Raw genomic sequence first — 18,640 nt, 5'->3', positions numbered from 1 at the left:
TTTATTTAACCTGACCTTTGTTAATGTATATAAAAATAAAGTTAATTTATATTTTGTTTTGTTATATCAGATAGTTTTATTATAATATTACAACTTGATTATTGATGCGGCGTCTAATGTTTCGTTTAGCCAATAAAAACATATTCGGTTACAATCACGTATATTTCGTTAATGTGTAATAATATAGTTTTAGTATGTATAATAACGTAATGTTAATATGTTTTCAATGAGGGTGAACAGTTAAACAAACGTATGAATACCATATTTTTTGTCTGTTTCGTATTTCGTAGCACCATACCCTTAGGAGTACAAGTATCCAAACATCATTTGTTTATTCTTTAACCGCAAGGCAAGCTACGATCTGAAGTAACTTTTGTAGCTCGATGGTGCCACCGTTGTATGTGCGTGTGTCGTTGAGAAAAACACTTCCCAGCGGGCACTCGACGTCTTTTTGACCTACGATTTTTTATTATAAATGAAGTCGCGGCGTCTTTTCGAGGTCATATTCAGTTTGGTCATCAAAAATACGTTTATATGACGTCGATTATATGTCTTGCTTCTACGTAAAACTTAGCGACGTACCTTAACCGTCTAAATTGTGGATAAAAAGGGTATAACAGTAATTACACCAGCTTTGTGATTACTATATCCCGATGTCCGAATTGTAGAGTCCAAAAATTAATTAGAGAAAACAAATTATAAATGAATGAATGCATGTAACTTACTTTATCCTCGCGTGGCCGGAAAATTATATAAAGTAGGAAGCGCGCGTTGGAACTTAAAGGTTGTCGCGCCACGCGGAGAGTGTTTATTTATTAATTTATTTCAAAAGACATTTATATTCATATGTTAACAAGCTGTAATAAATTGCACTCATTATGTTTAAGTATGTGTAATACTGTAGTAGTAGAAGTATACGTGGGTATACAATACACAAAGAACCACACAAAGTCTCACTGTTGGCATGAACGACGTGTAAAACCGACGTGGGTTTCGGGGTAATGAACCAAATCTGGCCCAAATCCCAGATTTATAAAATAAAAAACATAAATCTATATAAAAAAGATGACGTAACTATTTCGTTGTTGTGGCTCTTTTCGATTCGTTGATTTTTCTTTGAGGAACGTTTTGATTTTCTTTGAAATTTTAGAACATGATTGGTTAAAATGCATTTTAATGACAAAAGACGCGTGACCCCCCATGATTAATATCTGTTTACTAACTTCCTGCTATTACAATGGCAGTTGAAACCCCGGGGGAAGCCCCGTGTTTACAATTCCCAGCAATTGTGACGTCACTTTATTTTGGATGAGAGTAAGAATATTAACGGAAAATTAATTCTTTTAGGTTTTAGAAAAAATCAGTACACTATAAACCACTAGAAGCATATTTGCAGTAGGAATCAGTAAATATGTATATTTATCAATAAGAGCGTGCATAATGTGTTAAAATAAAGTTCAATAAATTATTTATATTTTTCCTTGTATCTCTTTTAACAAAGAATGAAGCAATAAAAATGAATTTCAGAATTTAGGTTCCTGTAAGATTGGCAGTAAGTTTGTAACTTTGCTAATGGTATTTTTGCAACTCGTTGTCCGGAACTGATGAAGTAAGTGTTTGATTTTAAGATTTAGAAAGAAATGCGACTTATAAAAGGATGTACTACTAAGGTGTTAAAAACTGTGGCATATCATCACGAAATTTTTAAATAAAACGAAACTGCTTATAGCATGATACGATTTTTGTTTGTCTGTTTAAATAGAGCAACAAAGGAGATTGGTTGAAACAGCGAAGTGACAAAATTAGTAGCAAAAAATCGTTAAAACACGCAAAGGGGGAAAACTACTTCAGTAAAAGTGACAAATAAAAATGTGACACTTAAATCCACAATGCAGGATAAAGGAACTCATTTCAAGTTGTATTTAATTAAAACAAATCAATAGATAAAAAAGTATGCATATGGATCTAATTTTAATATAATGTTTGTTAGCTCACTAAATTAAATTAACTTATTTCAAGTTGTCTTTAATTAAAACAAATTCGGATATAACACATGTGTGGGAAAAACTTTGTATAATATATATATGGTGCTAGTGAAGAGTCTCCCCCCACCCTATTTGCTAACTACTAACCCCTATAACCACCAACCACTAACACTTTCCACCAGCCTATTCTGCTATGTACCTGAAGATTAATTTGTAGTGCCTATATATATATATATATTTATTATTTTTTATCTTTTTTAGCTCACTTTATATTCACCATGGCGGAGAGATACAGCAGAGACATGATTCCCACTCGGTATTTAATACTGGTTAACGACCTTTGCTTTACAAAGAAGAACGTCCCATACAGACCAAAGAAATTTGAGTCTCATATACAAGAATATCTAAAAGGTATTTTGTGTAATTTTAAATTTTCACTAAAATTTAACATGGTATGTGTTTCACCCAAATCCTACCCAAATTAAAAAATAGTTGATTTGTTAGGGCTTTTATGTCACTGCGCAAAACAAAATCATGCTCATATTACAATAAACATGGTAGGCTAATTCATATAAGCAGGCACAAGGTTTATGATATAAAACTTTTATTTTATAACAACCAAGAAATTAATAACCTTCCAGCATTTTTTCATTTATTCAGTCCTACAAAAATATCAAAATAAAAAACTTACCACTTTTGTATAATTAGTACCAGTATAATACTATAATATGCACCAAAAATAATAACGTGGCACATTTTTATAACAGGCACCATCCTACAAGAAGTTTTCTTTGCTTCCATGCCAACCACCAACACCACAAGGATAACTTGTATAGTTCTCGATACAAGAGAAATAATTGAATGTGATGAGAACGATGTGGACGCTTTAACTGAAGTATAAGTTTGTTTATTTTCACTCACAAAGTCACGTATGTATCAATATGCTGTAACTCGTAAACGTGCACCAAGTTACATACGTGGTAACTCGTAAGTGGACATAAGGTGTATGAAACAGGACGATAATAACATAACATTTATTTAAGTATTTATAGTTTCATTCATAGTTACTGTTGCTGTTAAGCTAGAAGCTGTGTAACGTACAGGAGTGATGGACAAACTTAGTTGTAAATTTTATGCCATTAAAAATTAAAAGTTGTGACACCTATGTTTGTAGGATATTGCATATGATATGAATGAATTAATGTAACTTACTTTCTCCTGGCGTAGCCAGAAAACGACAGTCGTTATAACACGGGTTTAACACCTCCTGCTAGCTTACGAGTTACCATGTATATTACTTTGTTGTTATAGGTAGCCAATCAGTAAATATAATATTGCGTGAACCTTTATTTGCAATATCTCTTAATTAATCTGTTTCTCCACAGGAGATAATGGGATTATTAATGGCCATCTCAAGTTGCAAGGAGAGATATGACGTTTTCCGAAATAAAGAAAGATTAGCAGATGGTTTAGACATGGAAGCTGGAGCAGAGGTTGTTGTACGACTACCTGCCATGTCAGGGGAAGTTTTAGGTATTTAAATATATTTTCTAAATACAGTATATGCATTACAAAAAATCGCCAGTCCTTATGGTTGGTAATGGTATATAAACTTATAATTTCTAAAGTTTTATCAGATTTAAGCTAAGTAAAACACTTCATAATTTATAATAATAATAGAATTTATAACAACACTAGTATTTGTAATAACAATATTTATAGTTTTGTTTTGTCTAAGTTCATGCAATAGTATTCCCATTATTATCCTGTAGAAATAAATACCATGTTTGGCTACTAAACTTTAATGTGTTCTACCATGCTTTATTTTGTAAGCCTTGTGATGTTATTATTATAATAAATATATTCCACCTTCAACACCTTCAAATAAATGTGTTCTCTGTATGTGTTTGGTTAATGATAACATTGTATGAGTTTAACATTATTATAAAGACTTTGGGGGTTTCCACACTCATGTGTGAAACATGTTCTACAAAGAACTCCAAATAAAGAGAAACAGAGATCCTGTACATAATAAAATATATCTTTCCCTAACTATTTCTTTTTAAATATTCTCATTTAATGAACAGAAAATGGTCATTTACAAATACATTTCTGAAACCTGTTGGTTCGCAAATTATCAAGAATAAAACAGAAACGATCACTTATTAATATTTAAAAAAAAAATTTACAATGGCACAATTTATCGATTTATTGAAACGCTAAATTAGTAGTATATATTTAGTATATATACATTGAATAGCCTCCACCCCAAATAATTATGTACTTGTTCTAAGTTGTTTAGTAGCATACTGGAAATTCCCCATGCTTTTATTATTACTGTATAATTTGGCAATATTTGTTTTTATATCACTATTAAGTTGTTTTAACTCATTATATTTAACAGGCAGACTACGCTACAAAGGCAAAGTCCATCATAAAGTTGGAACTTACTTTGGTGTTGAGCTTATTAATGCGAAAGGAAAAGGAAACACAAACGGAACCATCCGTAAACACCAGTATGTTTGTTGAATAATAAATTTCTGTTTGTGTTTTGTGAAACAACACTTTATGTAGCTTTACTAAGTACGTTATGTTTTATATAATATGCTGTGTTATGTTGGAACTTTGTTTTGTTTTGGCACATAAACATTATCGTGCTTGTTGTGACATCAACAGCGGTTTTGGGGTTCTATTTAAATAAGCTCACTGGCTAAGATAAATACCTTTTATTTAAACAATAAATATGACATCAAGTACAAAGGTGCGGCCTTATTACTTTGCACTGTGTCATCTGCCGTGGGTAAGTGGTTAGATGCTTGCATTGTAAAAAAGACACTTAACAGACTCCAACCCAGTAGTCAAAAATAGGTTGTAGCTTCGCAACAAATGTTGAAAACTTGAAGGTCACGATAAAAATAGAAATTTTTTCGAGTAAACTATAAATATTTTAATCTCCATCTTCGTACAGTTACTTCTCATGTCCGGAGGACTGCGGTATCTTCCTCGGATTAAACCGAGTCTCCTCCCGTGATTATGATCAGCTTCGTACTCCCATCCCGGCTCCTAGAAGACACCCACGTAGCCAGCGATCTATGATCTCAAACTCGTACTCTGATCTTTCAGCAACGCGAGATTACAGTTCGCCTCCTTCAGGTAATTATCCATGTTGTTCTTTATTGCCGGTTTAGCGGCCACAATTTTATGATTTTATTTGACATTTTTACTCAAGTAATTGTTGGATGTTTTTTTAACGATTGTCACACTGTATTATCGGCCCATTTGGTAGTAAACAAAGAATATTCACAGAATTATATACTATATATACCCTCTAAATAAACTTTTTAAAGTTATGCTAACGGTATCCATCTCACCCAACAGTATATTATGAACTTACATTATCCATCTTACTCCACAGTACTGTAGATTAGGGTGTGGGAAGATGGGACACTTTTTTATTCTATTTTCTGGTCCCATTTCATAGTAAACAAAGAGCATTTAAATAATTATAAAACTGTATCCTGGCGACTCCCATAGACCGTTGTTAATTTTTTAAAACTCGATCATGACACTTAGATATTATGCTTAAAGTGTTCAAACTCCCCCACAGTACTATATATCTTTCTCTTCACAGGTAGTAGCCAAGTAAGTGTATGCGAACCTGTAATTGGAGTTAGTGAAGCTGAACTCTCCACTTTAAACATTCATATCGATATGAAGGTTTATATTTTCACTGAAGTAAACGGACATGAAAGCCAGGAGCTGGGGAGCGTCAAATTTATCGGTAAGGATTCTTTCATTTATTATTAATTGAATGGTGAATAGGTTTCTATTTTTTTAAAGGATAATTTATAGATAAATTGCTGTTATTTTTGGGGGTTAATGTAGCCCCTGCAAAATTCTTTGGGACTTGATTTTGTCACTTTTAGTATGTATTTTGTAACAGTTTATCCTTTGCAGGAATATGTTATACATTTTTCTATCAATGTGTATGTTTGAAAAGTAATCCACATAACACAGTTTATATCATATGTCAACACAACTGTGGTGTGTTACTTTCTTAAACTCTTACTTTTAAATAATGTCTTTGTTAATGGTTGTTTAAAAATTGTGTAGGTTTAAAGGTTAATTTCTAATGTGGCCATAGGCGTCACACGTTTGAACATTGTTATAATACAGTTACACTCATAGTTGTCAAACATAGAAAACCTCATTGATTAATGTGGTGAATGCAATATACTTTGGCTTTGCTTGTTTGTACAGACACCTAACAGCAGGGTAAAATCTAGGGTGACATTGTTAAAATACAGTTACACTCATAGTTGTCAAACATAGGGAACCTCATTGATTAATGTAGTGAATGCAATATACTTTGGCTCTGCTTGTTTGTATAGACACCTAACAGCAGGGTAAAATCTGGTGTGACATTGTTAAAATACAGTTACACTCATAGTTGTCAAACATAGGGAACCTCATTGATTAATGTAGTGAATGCAATATACTTTGGCTCTGCTTGTTTGTATAGACACCTAACAGCAGGGTAAAATCTGGTGTGACATTGTTAAAATATAGTTACACTCATAGTCATCAAACATAGGAACCTCATTGATTAATGTGGTGAATGCAATATACTTTGGCTCTGCTTGTTTGTATAGACACCTAACAGCAGGGTAAAATCTGGGGTGACATTGTTAAAATATAGTTACACTCATAGTCATCAAACATAGGGACCTCATTGATTAATGTGGTGAATGCAATATACTTCGACTCTGTTTGTTTGTATGACCATTTTTTTATTACAGACAAAGGCCTAGCGTTAGTAAATTGTAAAATAGTGAAAATATGTATATATCACTATATTACAGTCTTACTTGGTAGTTACTTGTTATTATTGATTTGTTTGATTAATTGCTAAATTTTCATTAATTACTTTCAGTTTAAAATGTATTGTAACCAACTACTGTTGCTATCAAGCATAATACACATTATTCAAAAAACTGATGTATGTATATTGCTATCAATCATGCATGATATTAATATTATATTATTAAATAGACTGATATCTATATATGCCCAGTTACTACCAATCTACCATATATATATATATAATATAAATATTTGGTATAAAAAATGACATAAAACTGACAAAATCTTCTATATAATGTTATATAATCTTATTAAACTATGAGTATTTGGATAATGCAAATGGCTTGGTTGGTTATTTTCATCACAGTAGGGGTTCTATTGTGTTTATTAATAAATATTAACTCGTGCTTATCCTCAGTTAATGCTAGGGATGCACATTACAGAATAATTAGGTATTCTAGGATATCCTAGAATACTTTAATTCGAATCTAGAATTCCGAATCTAGAATTTCGAATCTTTTTATATTTATAGGAAAAAATAATTTTACCCACAAAAGTCAGTTTATTGACTCTTTCATAGCAGCCTTGTTGGATAATGAGCTGTAAAATGATCAAAAATTGTACTATTGGGTAGTTTTTGCGTCATGAAACGTATAGCAGGTTATGAAAAGACGTTACGAAACGTTTACTTTTGAAAGTTTTCAAAATTAATAAGTTTCAAAAATTGTTAATATAGTATATGAGATGACGTGTAATGACGTCATTAAACAGAATACCGAATCCCGTAATTAGATTCGAATACAAAGGGATTCGAATCTCATGGCTTCGAAATTCTGTAATGTGCATCCCTAGTTAATGCCAGGGTTTCTTAAACTTTGTATTTCATTAACATTTTTCTTAAGAAAAATAATTCTCCATGAAGTTATGTGCTTGGTAGCTAGAAAGCGTGCATAAAGTGTATGAAAAGAACACCCATGTTATATTGACTGTCATTTTTTGCCATGTGAGAATAAATTAAGTTAAATTCTCGGGCAATGACAGTCATTGTAACGAGAAAAATAGGTTTTATTCATTTATTCAAACTTCAAATTCAAAAATTTATATTTTTCCAGGTCGCCTACCAAACGAATTACCTACAAATGACATTTATGTTGGTATTGAACTTGTCAACCCATCCGGTAATGGAAGGGGAGTTTTCAACAGACGCCAACTTTTCAAAACAAAACTCAACCATGCAGCTCTAGTGCCGCTTAGTGGTGTATTACCAGCGAGTACGATTGACCACACTCCACCTCTCGCTCCTAACCGACATTTGGTAAATGAATAAATATAATTTGGAAACATTTTCAATCTTTTTTTTATTTTATTTCTTTTGCTATAAAAACGTTAATTTAAAATAAAAAACACAAAAGATTGTTCATTAAAAATCAACTTCTAACATTAATTGAATGTACAATCACAGGATGAGTCACTTACATACATAGACAAACGGTATAAACCAGAAACTCGGAACCAACAGCCTCCCAGCTCCTATTCAGGTCCTGCGGCAAACTTGAGAAGCAGCACAACTAAAAATCGAAAGGTTGTTTCACAGCCCGTACTGAATTCTGAGCAGAGAGGTTTTCCTGATGGATATGATGAACTGTCATCACAACTTGATATCTATGGGGTGGAAAAACAAGTCAAACCAAGACGAGAAGTGGTATGTTTCGATTTTAATATAGTGTTGTTTTTGCCAGGTATATATATTGTATTTTTCACAAAAGTTTAGGGTAACATTTAATAAAGTTTTTTTGTAAATTTTTAATTTGAAGGTAAAAGTAAACAGAGTTTTGTTGTGGCTAATTTACTTTAAACTCCTAGTATAATTTAACAAAATTTTAATATAGTTAAATTTTTAAATTCTGGAGTCAAATTTAACATAGTTTTCATCATAACTAAAGTTTTCCTTATCATAATATTACTTGATGCTTGTTTACTGTCCTTAATAATCTATTTAAGTATAAGGAAATAAATGATGTAGTTTATTTATCTAAATACTCTAAAGACATATGCCATTCCGCTTCCCACACAATAAACAATCATATAAACATATGGTTGATACATCATTTTAGTTGTACTGTACAGTCATGGTAGCTCTGGTTTACTGTATAGTTTTAATAGCATATAAACCAGGTCAATAAGACTCAATATTTGTTTATTTTCCAGGCAGATTTTTTAAGGTTTATGTGTATTTTTTCAGGGATTTGAAATAAGTGTGTTTTAGAAACTAGCTATATTTTTACTCATAGAAATCAATATTAATATATATTTGTTACTAGCTTGCATATGTTATATTTTATTCAATTCCCTGGGGTGGTATACTCGGCTACCGACTAAACTAGTCGGTCGCGGTAACTATTGGTTACCGCGTTTTTTTAGTCGGCCGACAAAAATTTAGTCGGTGGTTTTTCACATTTAGTCGGCCGACTAAGTTTCTGTGCATTACTCATTACAGAAGTTAGTCAGTTAAAATCGGCCGACTCAAATTTTAGTCGGGCGACTAAAAAAGCAAAATCAAATTTAGGCGGCGACTAGTTTAGTCGGTAACCAAGTATACCATCCCTGGTGTATGTTGTAATTATGCAATATTTAAGTTCTTGCAATGCAGCATACTCTGCCACTGCCCAAGAATTCCAAACAAAACAACCACAGGCAAATGAATGGTTAGTACTTTAACATATTCTAAATTTATGTATATATTGTAGTGGTAAAGTGTTTTTTATTTTTTCTGTATAACTTGTGCAGTTAGTCTTTTGTAGGGGAATTATTTCGGTGTGTATATAGTTAAGCAACTAACAAATTCCTATTTCGTTACTTCTGCTACCAGCTATAATGTAAATAATCTTTCACTGGCTCAGGTGGTTGATACGAAAAATGAAGAGTATATTCGATGTTTTGTCTGCCATTGTCATTTCCTGACGAAGTATTGCTGTATGGCAGACGAAATGTTGGAAATACAATATGTTTTTTATACCAGAGGAACCTTTAAAAGATTATTATGATATTATTTTTCAGATTATTCTCGAAGGCCATTTCAAAGCGAACCCATTTCAGTTCCGGTTCAAGAACAAGCGTTTCAATATTTAAGCCAACTTCATCCTCCTGCAGGTCGCGCAAAGTTATCATAAATTTTGCTGCTTTAATATTTTACAAAAAATCACATTTTATCAGTAAGGACTAAGGTTAAATGCTCTAGACTGTACGTTTCAGATCCAATCATGTTTTGCAGTTTTTCAGTACCCATTCAGTTGTTACTCATTAGGCTATGATTTCCCTAGAATTATACTGTTTTTATACATAACATGATATATATATTGTTATTTTAGACGAAATCCCAATCAGTGGTTTTGAGCACGGTACCATGGTCCAAGTATTGGATGGAATCGATAACCTCACGTTGCTGGTCCCCGATTTGCCCTTATATGGAGTGGTAAAGTGGACGGGGTATCTTCCAAGAGATGAAGTAAGTTATTTAAATTGAATGAATTAAATTTATTTGGTCTCTTCGGAACGGGAGAGTTTACAAAAGTGAAAAGACGGGTAGTAACGATAAAACTACAGTGGTTAAAACCGCTTATTGAAAAAAAAAGGTGTGACTGTCCCACCCTTCGGGCAATACAATAAATTAAGTGTCTATTCAGAAGAAGTGTGTATAAGTCCATGACTTTTATTTGTCTCTCTCTGTTATGAAACAAAAAAAATACATTTATTTAGTTCAACTCCGACTTTTGTGTCCCAGGACTTGAGTGTCGGGTTAGAACTTGACAACCCTGTTCCAACTTTAACTGATGGAACTTACAATGGTGTGAGGATATTCGAAACACAACCTGGACATGCTTTGTTCGTACGACCAGAAGATTGTGCTGTAGATCCACGATTTTACTCAGGTAAATGTAATTGAATAATTGGATGTAATTTATTTATCCTCGCGTGGCAACTACATTCGTTATAACACGTTGAGGGTGAATACACTTTGGGGATTTCTCATAATAACACGGGTGTTCATACACCTCATGCCAGCTTACAAGTTATGTTACTTTGATGGTAATTACTAGTTCAGTTTCCATGCAAAATAAGCAATTTCATCCAAAAAAACTAAATTTTACATTTTTTAATTTTTTTACACAGATGCAAAACAGTCACACAGTAATATGCAAAGTGTTGCCAGCAGAAACTTTGGTGACTTCAAAGCCCCATGTATTCCTGGTACAGTAGCTCCACCAAAAACATTACAAGCCAATATGGTGGGGAAAGGCAAAGGAATACAGGGGCATCAGAATTCTTGTTATCTAGACAGTACGTTGTTTAGGTAAGTTTTATTTGTTCGTTTTTATGGCATATTTTTAGTTCTTTACGTCAAACTTTTATTTCCATTGGTAGTTTAACTTAAAAATAATTAAACATAAATAAATCATTTTTTTCTTTGTCTGTTAGGTGTAGCTACCGCAGCTTTTTCCTTTCAATTAAGTGTAAATATGTTTTTAACTGTGAGTGTGTTTTAACAACTTTTTTTTTACAAAAAAAAAAAATATATTTTTTTCTTTTTAGTATGTTCGCGTATTCCTACTGTCTTGATACGATTTTGTTTCGAAGCAAGCGACCCGGTGATTTGCCGCAGTACGAGCAAGTACAAAAGGTACAATTAATAAACTCTGGTTAAAATATGAAGCAAGTTTTTTAAGACTAGAAATAAGTTTAATGATTTGGTGTTTCGAAAAGGTAACCAACAAAATAAGTCCAATCACTAGTTATTAATAGAGAAATATATTTCGCATAAATGACATAGTCAGTCTCTTATTCAAATCGAAACTAGAAATAACTTTTGACTAAATTCTGGCTAAAACCAGGGCAAAAATTACGCTCGTTAAGCAGAATGTCCGGCTAAAATTACGACAAATTATAAATTCCCTTTTAACATTTTTTATGAAAAAGGTGCTGAAAGAAAATATTGTCAACCCACTGCGTAAAACAAACTTTGTTCGTGCTGACATGATAATGAAATTACGAGAGTTATTGGATGAGTTAGGCTCCGTGTCAGGGCTAACTAATGAAGAAAAGGATCCAGAAGAATTTTTACAAACTTTACTAAACCATGTAAGTTGATTGGTATATTCTGTTCTATATGGGCGAGGTGTCATATTGTTAAATATTTTTGTGTAAGGTTTTTAATTGTAGATTAAAAGCTTATTTTAATTTCATTTTTGAAATAGTGTTTATAAAATTAGGGTAATATGCCAACTAATAAATTTAGGGTAATATGCCAAAAATAGGGTAATATGCCAACAACATTTTTGAAATAGTGTTTATAAAATTAGGGTAATATGCCACTCTAAAACAAAAAATTGATAAATGTTAACATTTATAAACCCAGGTGTTTAAAGCTGAACCTTTATTTGAGTTACGACAAGGCAACGACGACCACATACAGGAATGTTATTTTTATCAAATATTTCTCGACAAAGATGAGAAAATGGTGTTACCCAGCACCCAGCTACTTATCGAACAATCTTTTCTTGCTTGTGATCTTAAATTTCGCGAAGTACCCGTTTGTTTAATTCTACAAATGCCAAGGTAAATAAATAAAAAAAACATTTAAAAAAAAACTCAAATAGAAAACAACATTTGAAGCTCTTAAAATTAGTGTTTTATTTTTTTTTGTTTTTTTTATACAAATCTTGGATTTTCTGGATTTTTTTATTATCATGAACTAAATTTATAAAAAATATTTTACACAATTTATATGAGACTTTACAAAAAGGTACCATTAATAGGTAATTAACTGTATGTCAATGATATATATATATATTTTTTTCAAAGATTGGTACAAATTACAAAATATCGTGTTTTTTATTAATTTTTTACTAATTTTATTTTTCATTATTTTTTTAAAGATTTGGTAAAGATTACAAAATGTACAATCGTGTGCGACCTAGTCTAACACTCGATATTACTGATATGTTGGAAAAAATTCCCCGGAGTTGTACAGTGTGTGGGGGGTTGGCTGAGTTTGAATGTAAGCAATGTTCAGTTGAAAGGTCAATGCAAGTAAGTGACATTTGTTTTTTGAAAATGATAAAAAAAAAATGTTTTTTTGTTTTTAAACCAAATTTTTTTAAATATTTTAGGAAATTTGTTAAGTTTTACAGCCATGTGTATTGAATTTTAGAATCCCATCTATTATGGTTTTGTCTAAATATGTTTTTGCATTAAATATCACTTATACTGATTTACGATAGAAAACGCTAACTTGCCGTTACCGTTGTAGATATTTATATCTTTGTGGTCATTAATGTGTTTTCCAAATTGTCTGCCACATGAAAAGTAAACACAAAAACACCTGAATACCAACAAAAACTACATTTGTAGTAAATAGCTAACCGGGCAAGAGGTGTATGAAATAGAAAAACAATATATAATAGGTGTTATATAATAGGCCTGTTATCAAAGGATAAAAAGTGACATTTATTTATTAAAAATGTTTTTCTCAGGAACATATAAGTTCATATTGTGTTCAATGTGCTAAGAGATGTCATCAACACCCCTTGAGGAGACAACATAATTATCAAAAGATTGAAGTCTGTGATGAATACAAGTACGTTTACTTTTTATAGATAATTTCCATTATAGTCTTATGTGGGTAAGGTCATACAATGCCAACTACCCTGACACCCAGGGTGTTACAACTCAATAGTGACTTTTTAAACTTAAAAAAAAATTAGTCACCTACACACATGGTAACTGGTAAGCTGGTACGAGGTGTATGAAACAGAATATCTGTTTTATATCGAATGTCGTTTTTTAGCCATTTGAGGATTAGGTAAGTTACATTTATTCAAATAGAATTAATCATAACAACCTATAAATATTTTCCCTTTATAGATCGTTTATCTCGCAAGAAGGGGAAGCCCCAGTTGAAAGACAAATCTTGGATCTATATGCAGTTGTATGTATTGAAACAAGTCATTATGTTTCATTTGCCAAGTAAGTAATTTATACAAAGATGATTTTCTTAGGTTTTTATTTTCATGAATTATGTTTGGCGTAATTATTATAAACCAATTTAACCCCTAAGTTTTACATTGTAAAAAATCCAAACATATTTTAACCCACAAAGTTAAATATGTGGCAACTCGTAGACAAGGTGTATGAAACAGATTTTATAAAAACTGCATAAATAGATGTCATTTATTCATCAAGGTAATTTTTTTTTGTTCAACAATTTTAAGGTATACGAAACAGAAAACCTGTGTTATAAAAACTGTCTTTTCTGATTATAAAAGGAGAAAAAAAAAAGGTATTATTTAATTAATGAATTATCACATTTTGTTAATTATTTTACAGATGTGGCAGCGGTCGTAACGCAAAGTGGTGTTTCTTTGACAGTATGGCTGACAGAGTTGGTGAACAAAGTGGTTACAATATACCAGAGATTACTTATTGTGAAAATTTTGAAAAATGGTTGGAAACTGACCAACATAAATTACTCGAGATGGAACAAAAAGAAATGCCCGAACATATGAGGAGACTGCTATGTGATGCTTATATGTGTTTATATCAAAGCAGTGAAATGAAAAGATTCGGTTAATGTTATTATTTACCTGTTAAAAAAAATCATTAATACATTCTTAAATTTTGGTATCGTACACCTTTTTTCTTCAGTAACATTATGTGTATGTTTTTTTCGAATTTGAATTTTTTTTATATTTTTTTTTCAAAACTGTGGTCGTATTATTTAATGATAAGTTTTTGTCTGTTTGCTTGTACTTTATTTAAATAAAGTTTTAACTGGCTTGATCAGCACTTTCCAACTAATAGACAACAATGCACTTTAAAAGGACTATAAAACGTTTCAAAAAAATTTGACAGAATACTTTGTAAAATTTGGCTGATTGTTTGATAAGAAAATGTGAATTTGCCTTTTTTTAGCACAAACAACAAATATTTCATACAGTAGGCTCAAAAACTGTGTTTGGGAAAAGTGGATTTAAAAAGTTTATGTTTAATGCTTTAATTTAATATTTCACACAATATGGTAAAACAAGATTTATGTGGAAAATCTATTTCTTTTGTGTGTAAAAACTTATAAAAAAACTTGCCTATTTTGCACCTTTTACTGCTGTACTGATGTGCTCAAACAGTTTTTTTTTTTTTTTCTTATATTCTGTTCTATATTATGTGCATTTTGTTTTATTTTCCTATTTCAAATAATAAAATTTAATTAAGGCTTATGTTGAAATACGGCGCTTGTTTTACATATTGTACCGCTGTGTAATAATGCTATAGCAAAATGTTATCTTTTTATTACAGGGCAACTGGCTACCACTTAATAAACAATGCTTATTTATGTTACATAAATGTAAGTGGTGCGTTCTTTTTCAGCTTATTGTCTAAAATTTCATCTCATTTGAAAGGAGTAGTTTGCTGTCCTACTTGGCTATAATATATATGTTAACGTATTTGAAAATTTAAACCAAATTTTGGATTTTTTTGTCCTTTGGCAAGACACTAAGCTGCAATTGTCCCAACCCAATGGTGAAAATAGTTGAATTTATTGGTCCAGTATTACATCAAAAATGTATCATGATAATGCTGTTATATCATGCAGAAAATCTCTTTATATAACTTCATTGCAAAATAAAAGGCACAAAATTGGCTGAATTTTGAAAAATTCCATAGCATATTACTGTCTATTGTATTTACTTTTTATATTTAAATTTATATCTTATAAAAAAAAAAGATTTTTTCATTAGAATTTAATACACAAGGAATTAAATTCTTGTTATTTCTTATACTCATATAGCATGGAAAATAAATTTGACCTAAAATTGCACATATAGGTATTACTTTGGAACTGCATTTATTTTTTACTTTATAATATACTGTGTACATGGGTGGAGAACGGCCGCACGGATATATTTAAATATTATAATTCTGTTTTGTTTTTCTTCTTTTTCTTAGACTTGTTTTTGTCGTTTTTCTTTTTTTCGTCTTTCTTTTTGCTTCCTTTTTTTATGGGTGAACTGAAATATGTATTTTTTAAAAATAGGTTTTATTAAGTGTTTTTTGAAGTTAGGTTTATTAAATTGAGTTATTCTGCATGGGTGAGATCCTACAGTGAGAACCAGGGATTAAGACCACAGTAACCTATCACCACCAACACATTGGCAATAATATATCATATTTCCAGGTGTTCCAGCACATTAACCATATATAATGCCAACCTATACCAATGCATGTAAATATTATAAAACTTCAAGTAACAGCTAGAGATTGGACCTTTCATATTGTACAATGCTAGTACAAGGTACCATGTGTGCATTGCAAACAAATATAAAATTTAGGGCACATTTTAATAACAGGTAACTACCACCTCTGGTCCAGTGTTTATTTAACGTTTTTATATGAAATTCTTTTAGTTCACTGATAAGGAGATACATTTATAACAAATATTAAAATAAACTTTGTTATAATTTAGGAAAATATAAATAATACACTATGTATACTTAAAATGTGTTTTTGTAATAGAATTTATTAAGTAGACACTTTACTTTAAATGTTGTTTAATTTACCCTCTTACATAAGTTCTAAATCTTATCATATATATTCCAGTATTGCTAAAAGTTCTATCAGTGTAGTTTTAAAATTTGGTTGCCCAAGCTTTGCTATCAATTAGAAAAAAAATGGGTTGTACAGCAAAAATATTAAACAAAAATTAGATAACTTGAAACTTTTATTTCTTACCCTTTGCCGGGATAATCTTTTCCTTCAATTGTAACTGTTTCACATCGTTCTTGTTCTATTAAAAAGTCTCGTATCTCATAAGCATAAGATCCATCATTCAGTTTGAATAGAACTCTGTTGGCACTGATCACGAATCTAACAAATTATATAAGAGTAATTAAATAGTTACCTAGTAGGCAATACACACATTCTATATTATGTATATATATGTGAATTTGATTTTTTATTTGGTTGGTTACATAAAATATATTTTCAGTGTACATTTACTCCATTATATAATATAAGTTGATAATGTTCGTGGCATGTTATGACATAAATGGCTAATACTTTTTTCTTTGCTGGTCTATTAACTTAATTTAATTTTTTTTTTTTTATCGCAATCAAAAAACAAATGTAATTTTGTATGTATATCTATATTATGTATAAAAAAATCTGTAAAGACCTCGTCACTTCAATGTTAGCATTAAATAACATAGACTGCCATAGCTTAGTGATATCTTCTGTTTCTGCTTCATCTGGATTGCCCGACACAGTTACGAACATCATTAAAGTTTTGTGACGTTTTGACATTTTCACAATCCCTTCTGGATCATCGGGAGAAATCTAAATGAATGAATGGAACTTATATATTCTCGTATGTAGGGCAACGACAGTTAAATGAATGTAACTTATATATTCCCGCATGTAGGGCAACGACAGTTAAATGAATGTAACTTATTTGATTCTCGCGTGTAGGGCAAAAAGGCGTTATTATATAGCATGGGTGATATGTTTCATACACCTCGTGTGAGCTTATATTTATAGAATTGTAAAACCGTAGCCATGCGACTTCGATAAGACCTTGTTACTTGTGTAAAACATGATTGGAAAATATGGGATTTGGATGCTAACTATTTCCATCATACCCTACTATATCCACATTATACCTTTGTCATATCAATTGGTTCACTTTTTCTAAGATGTTCGGGTAAATCCCCTTCATCGATATCACCTTCCTCCTATAAAATATATATAACTATAAATCAATATTATATTGAAAATTATTATTCAATTCCAAATACAATGTATGAATCTAACTTCCTAATTCTCACATGGTGGGGCAAGACAATCGTTATAACACGGTGTGCTGTTTCATACACCTCATGCCCACTTATTTACCATAAGTAGCTTTAAGGATGATTTATTTGTAACTTTGCTCTAAACATTGATCATTATAACACATGTGTTATGTTTCATACACCTTATGTCCTTTAAGTTACAAAGTATGTAACTTTGTATGTGTTGGGTCTTATGGCAGCATTAAACCTTGAACCTAGTATCCTCTGGTCACTAAACATTCTTACCGTCCATTCCTCTTCCAACTTATAGATATCCGCGTCCGTAAAATCTCGTGGATCTTTTTTCTTGCTTGTAACGAGTAAGCAATTACAAATAATACAAAACAATAAAAAAGAAACACGCAATTTCATAATATACAGTCAGTTCAGAATTATGGTATCTGAAACACATAACATAACTAACTAAACGGGTACCCAGGATGCGTAACTTAAGCATTAAAAAAAATGCAGCGGGAAAAGTCGCATACCTCAACGTAAAGACACCTAAGCAGAAACTACGGTATACGATATGACGCAGCATAACATTACCTACAGACATGTAAACGTGCGCCAGCAAAAAAAGCGTTTACGAACTTTACGATGTTCCATAAATCCATATACCGCTAATTCCAAACGGCCAACCTAAATGAAATCAAACGTACAAAGTTTGGTTTAAAACAAGATTTCTACATTTTATGCCTTAGGTGTTTGAACATTTTAAAATGTAGGTCAACGACACGGCCGAACAACGTCTTTTAAAAAAAATTTCAGTTAAAGATTATATGGGCAAACAGAAAAAATACATATCATTCGTGCTTGACACAAAAACAGTCTTTAAATTTTCGTTTTGACATTCGGTTTCCTTTATTAAATTTGGAGTACTGTTTATGTTTAACTGTATTTCATTTTGAA

The 18,640-nt window shown here is 31.3% G+C and overlaps 2 protein-coding genes across 2 annotated transcripts; one reads left to right on the top strand and one right to left on the bottom strand.

Annotated features, from left to right (window-relative positions):
• Positions 1–1,522: 1,522 nt before the first annotated feature.
• On the top strand, positions 1,523–15,178 carry LOC100180643 (ubiquitin carboxyl-terminal hydrolase CYLD). Its single transcript, XM_009862416.3, has 21 exons — positions 1,523–1,609; positions 2,247–2,396; positions 2,753–2,880; positions 3,371–3,518; positions 4,390–4,501; positions 4,954–5,138; positions 5,617–5,766; positions 7,961–8,163; positions 8,311–8,550; positions 9,499–9,553; positions 9,906–9,998; positions 10,217–10,353; positions 10,630–10,777; positions 11,019–11,199; positions 11,439–11,526; positions 11,823–11,984; positions 12,262–12,461; positions 12,782–12,935; positions 13,379–13,482; positions 13,770–13,871; positions 14,232–15,178. The coding sequence occupies exons 2-21, from the start codon at positions 2,264–2,266 to the stop codon at positions 14,473–14,475; spliced, it is 2,967 nt and encodes a 988-aa protein (XP_009860718.1). The 5' UTR covers positions 1,523–1,609; positions 2,247–2,263; the 3' UTR covers positions 14,476–15,178.
• Positions 15,179–15,423: 245 nt separating this feature from the next.
• LOC100178272 (LRP chaperone MESD-like) lies at positions 15,424–18,128 on the bottom strand. The gene is made up of 5 exons (XM_002131466.4): positions 17,975–18,128; positions 17,558–17,629; positions 17,074–17,234; positions 16,632–16,766; positions 15,424–15,910 (listed from the first exon to the last, which is right to left on the bottom strand). The coding sequence occupies exons 1-5, from the start codon at positions 18,098–18,100 to the stop codon at positions 15,814–15,816; spliced, it is 591 nt and encodes a 196-aa protein (XP_002131502.1). The 5' UTR covers positions 18,101–18,128; the 3' UTR covers positions 15,424–15,813.
• Positions 18,129–18,640: the final 512 nt, after the last annotated feature.

This window comes from Ciona intestinalis, chromosome 14, assembly GCF_000224145.3.
Source record: "Ciona intestinalis chromosome 14, KH, whole genome shotgun sequence".
NCBI classification, from domain to species: Eukaryota; Metazoa; Chordata; class Ascidiacea; order Phlebobranchia; family Cionidae; genus Ciona; species Ciona intestinalis.
Note: the sequence above shows the minus strand (reverse complement) of the source record. Positions and strands in the feature narration are given on the sequence as shown.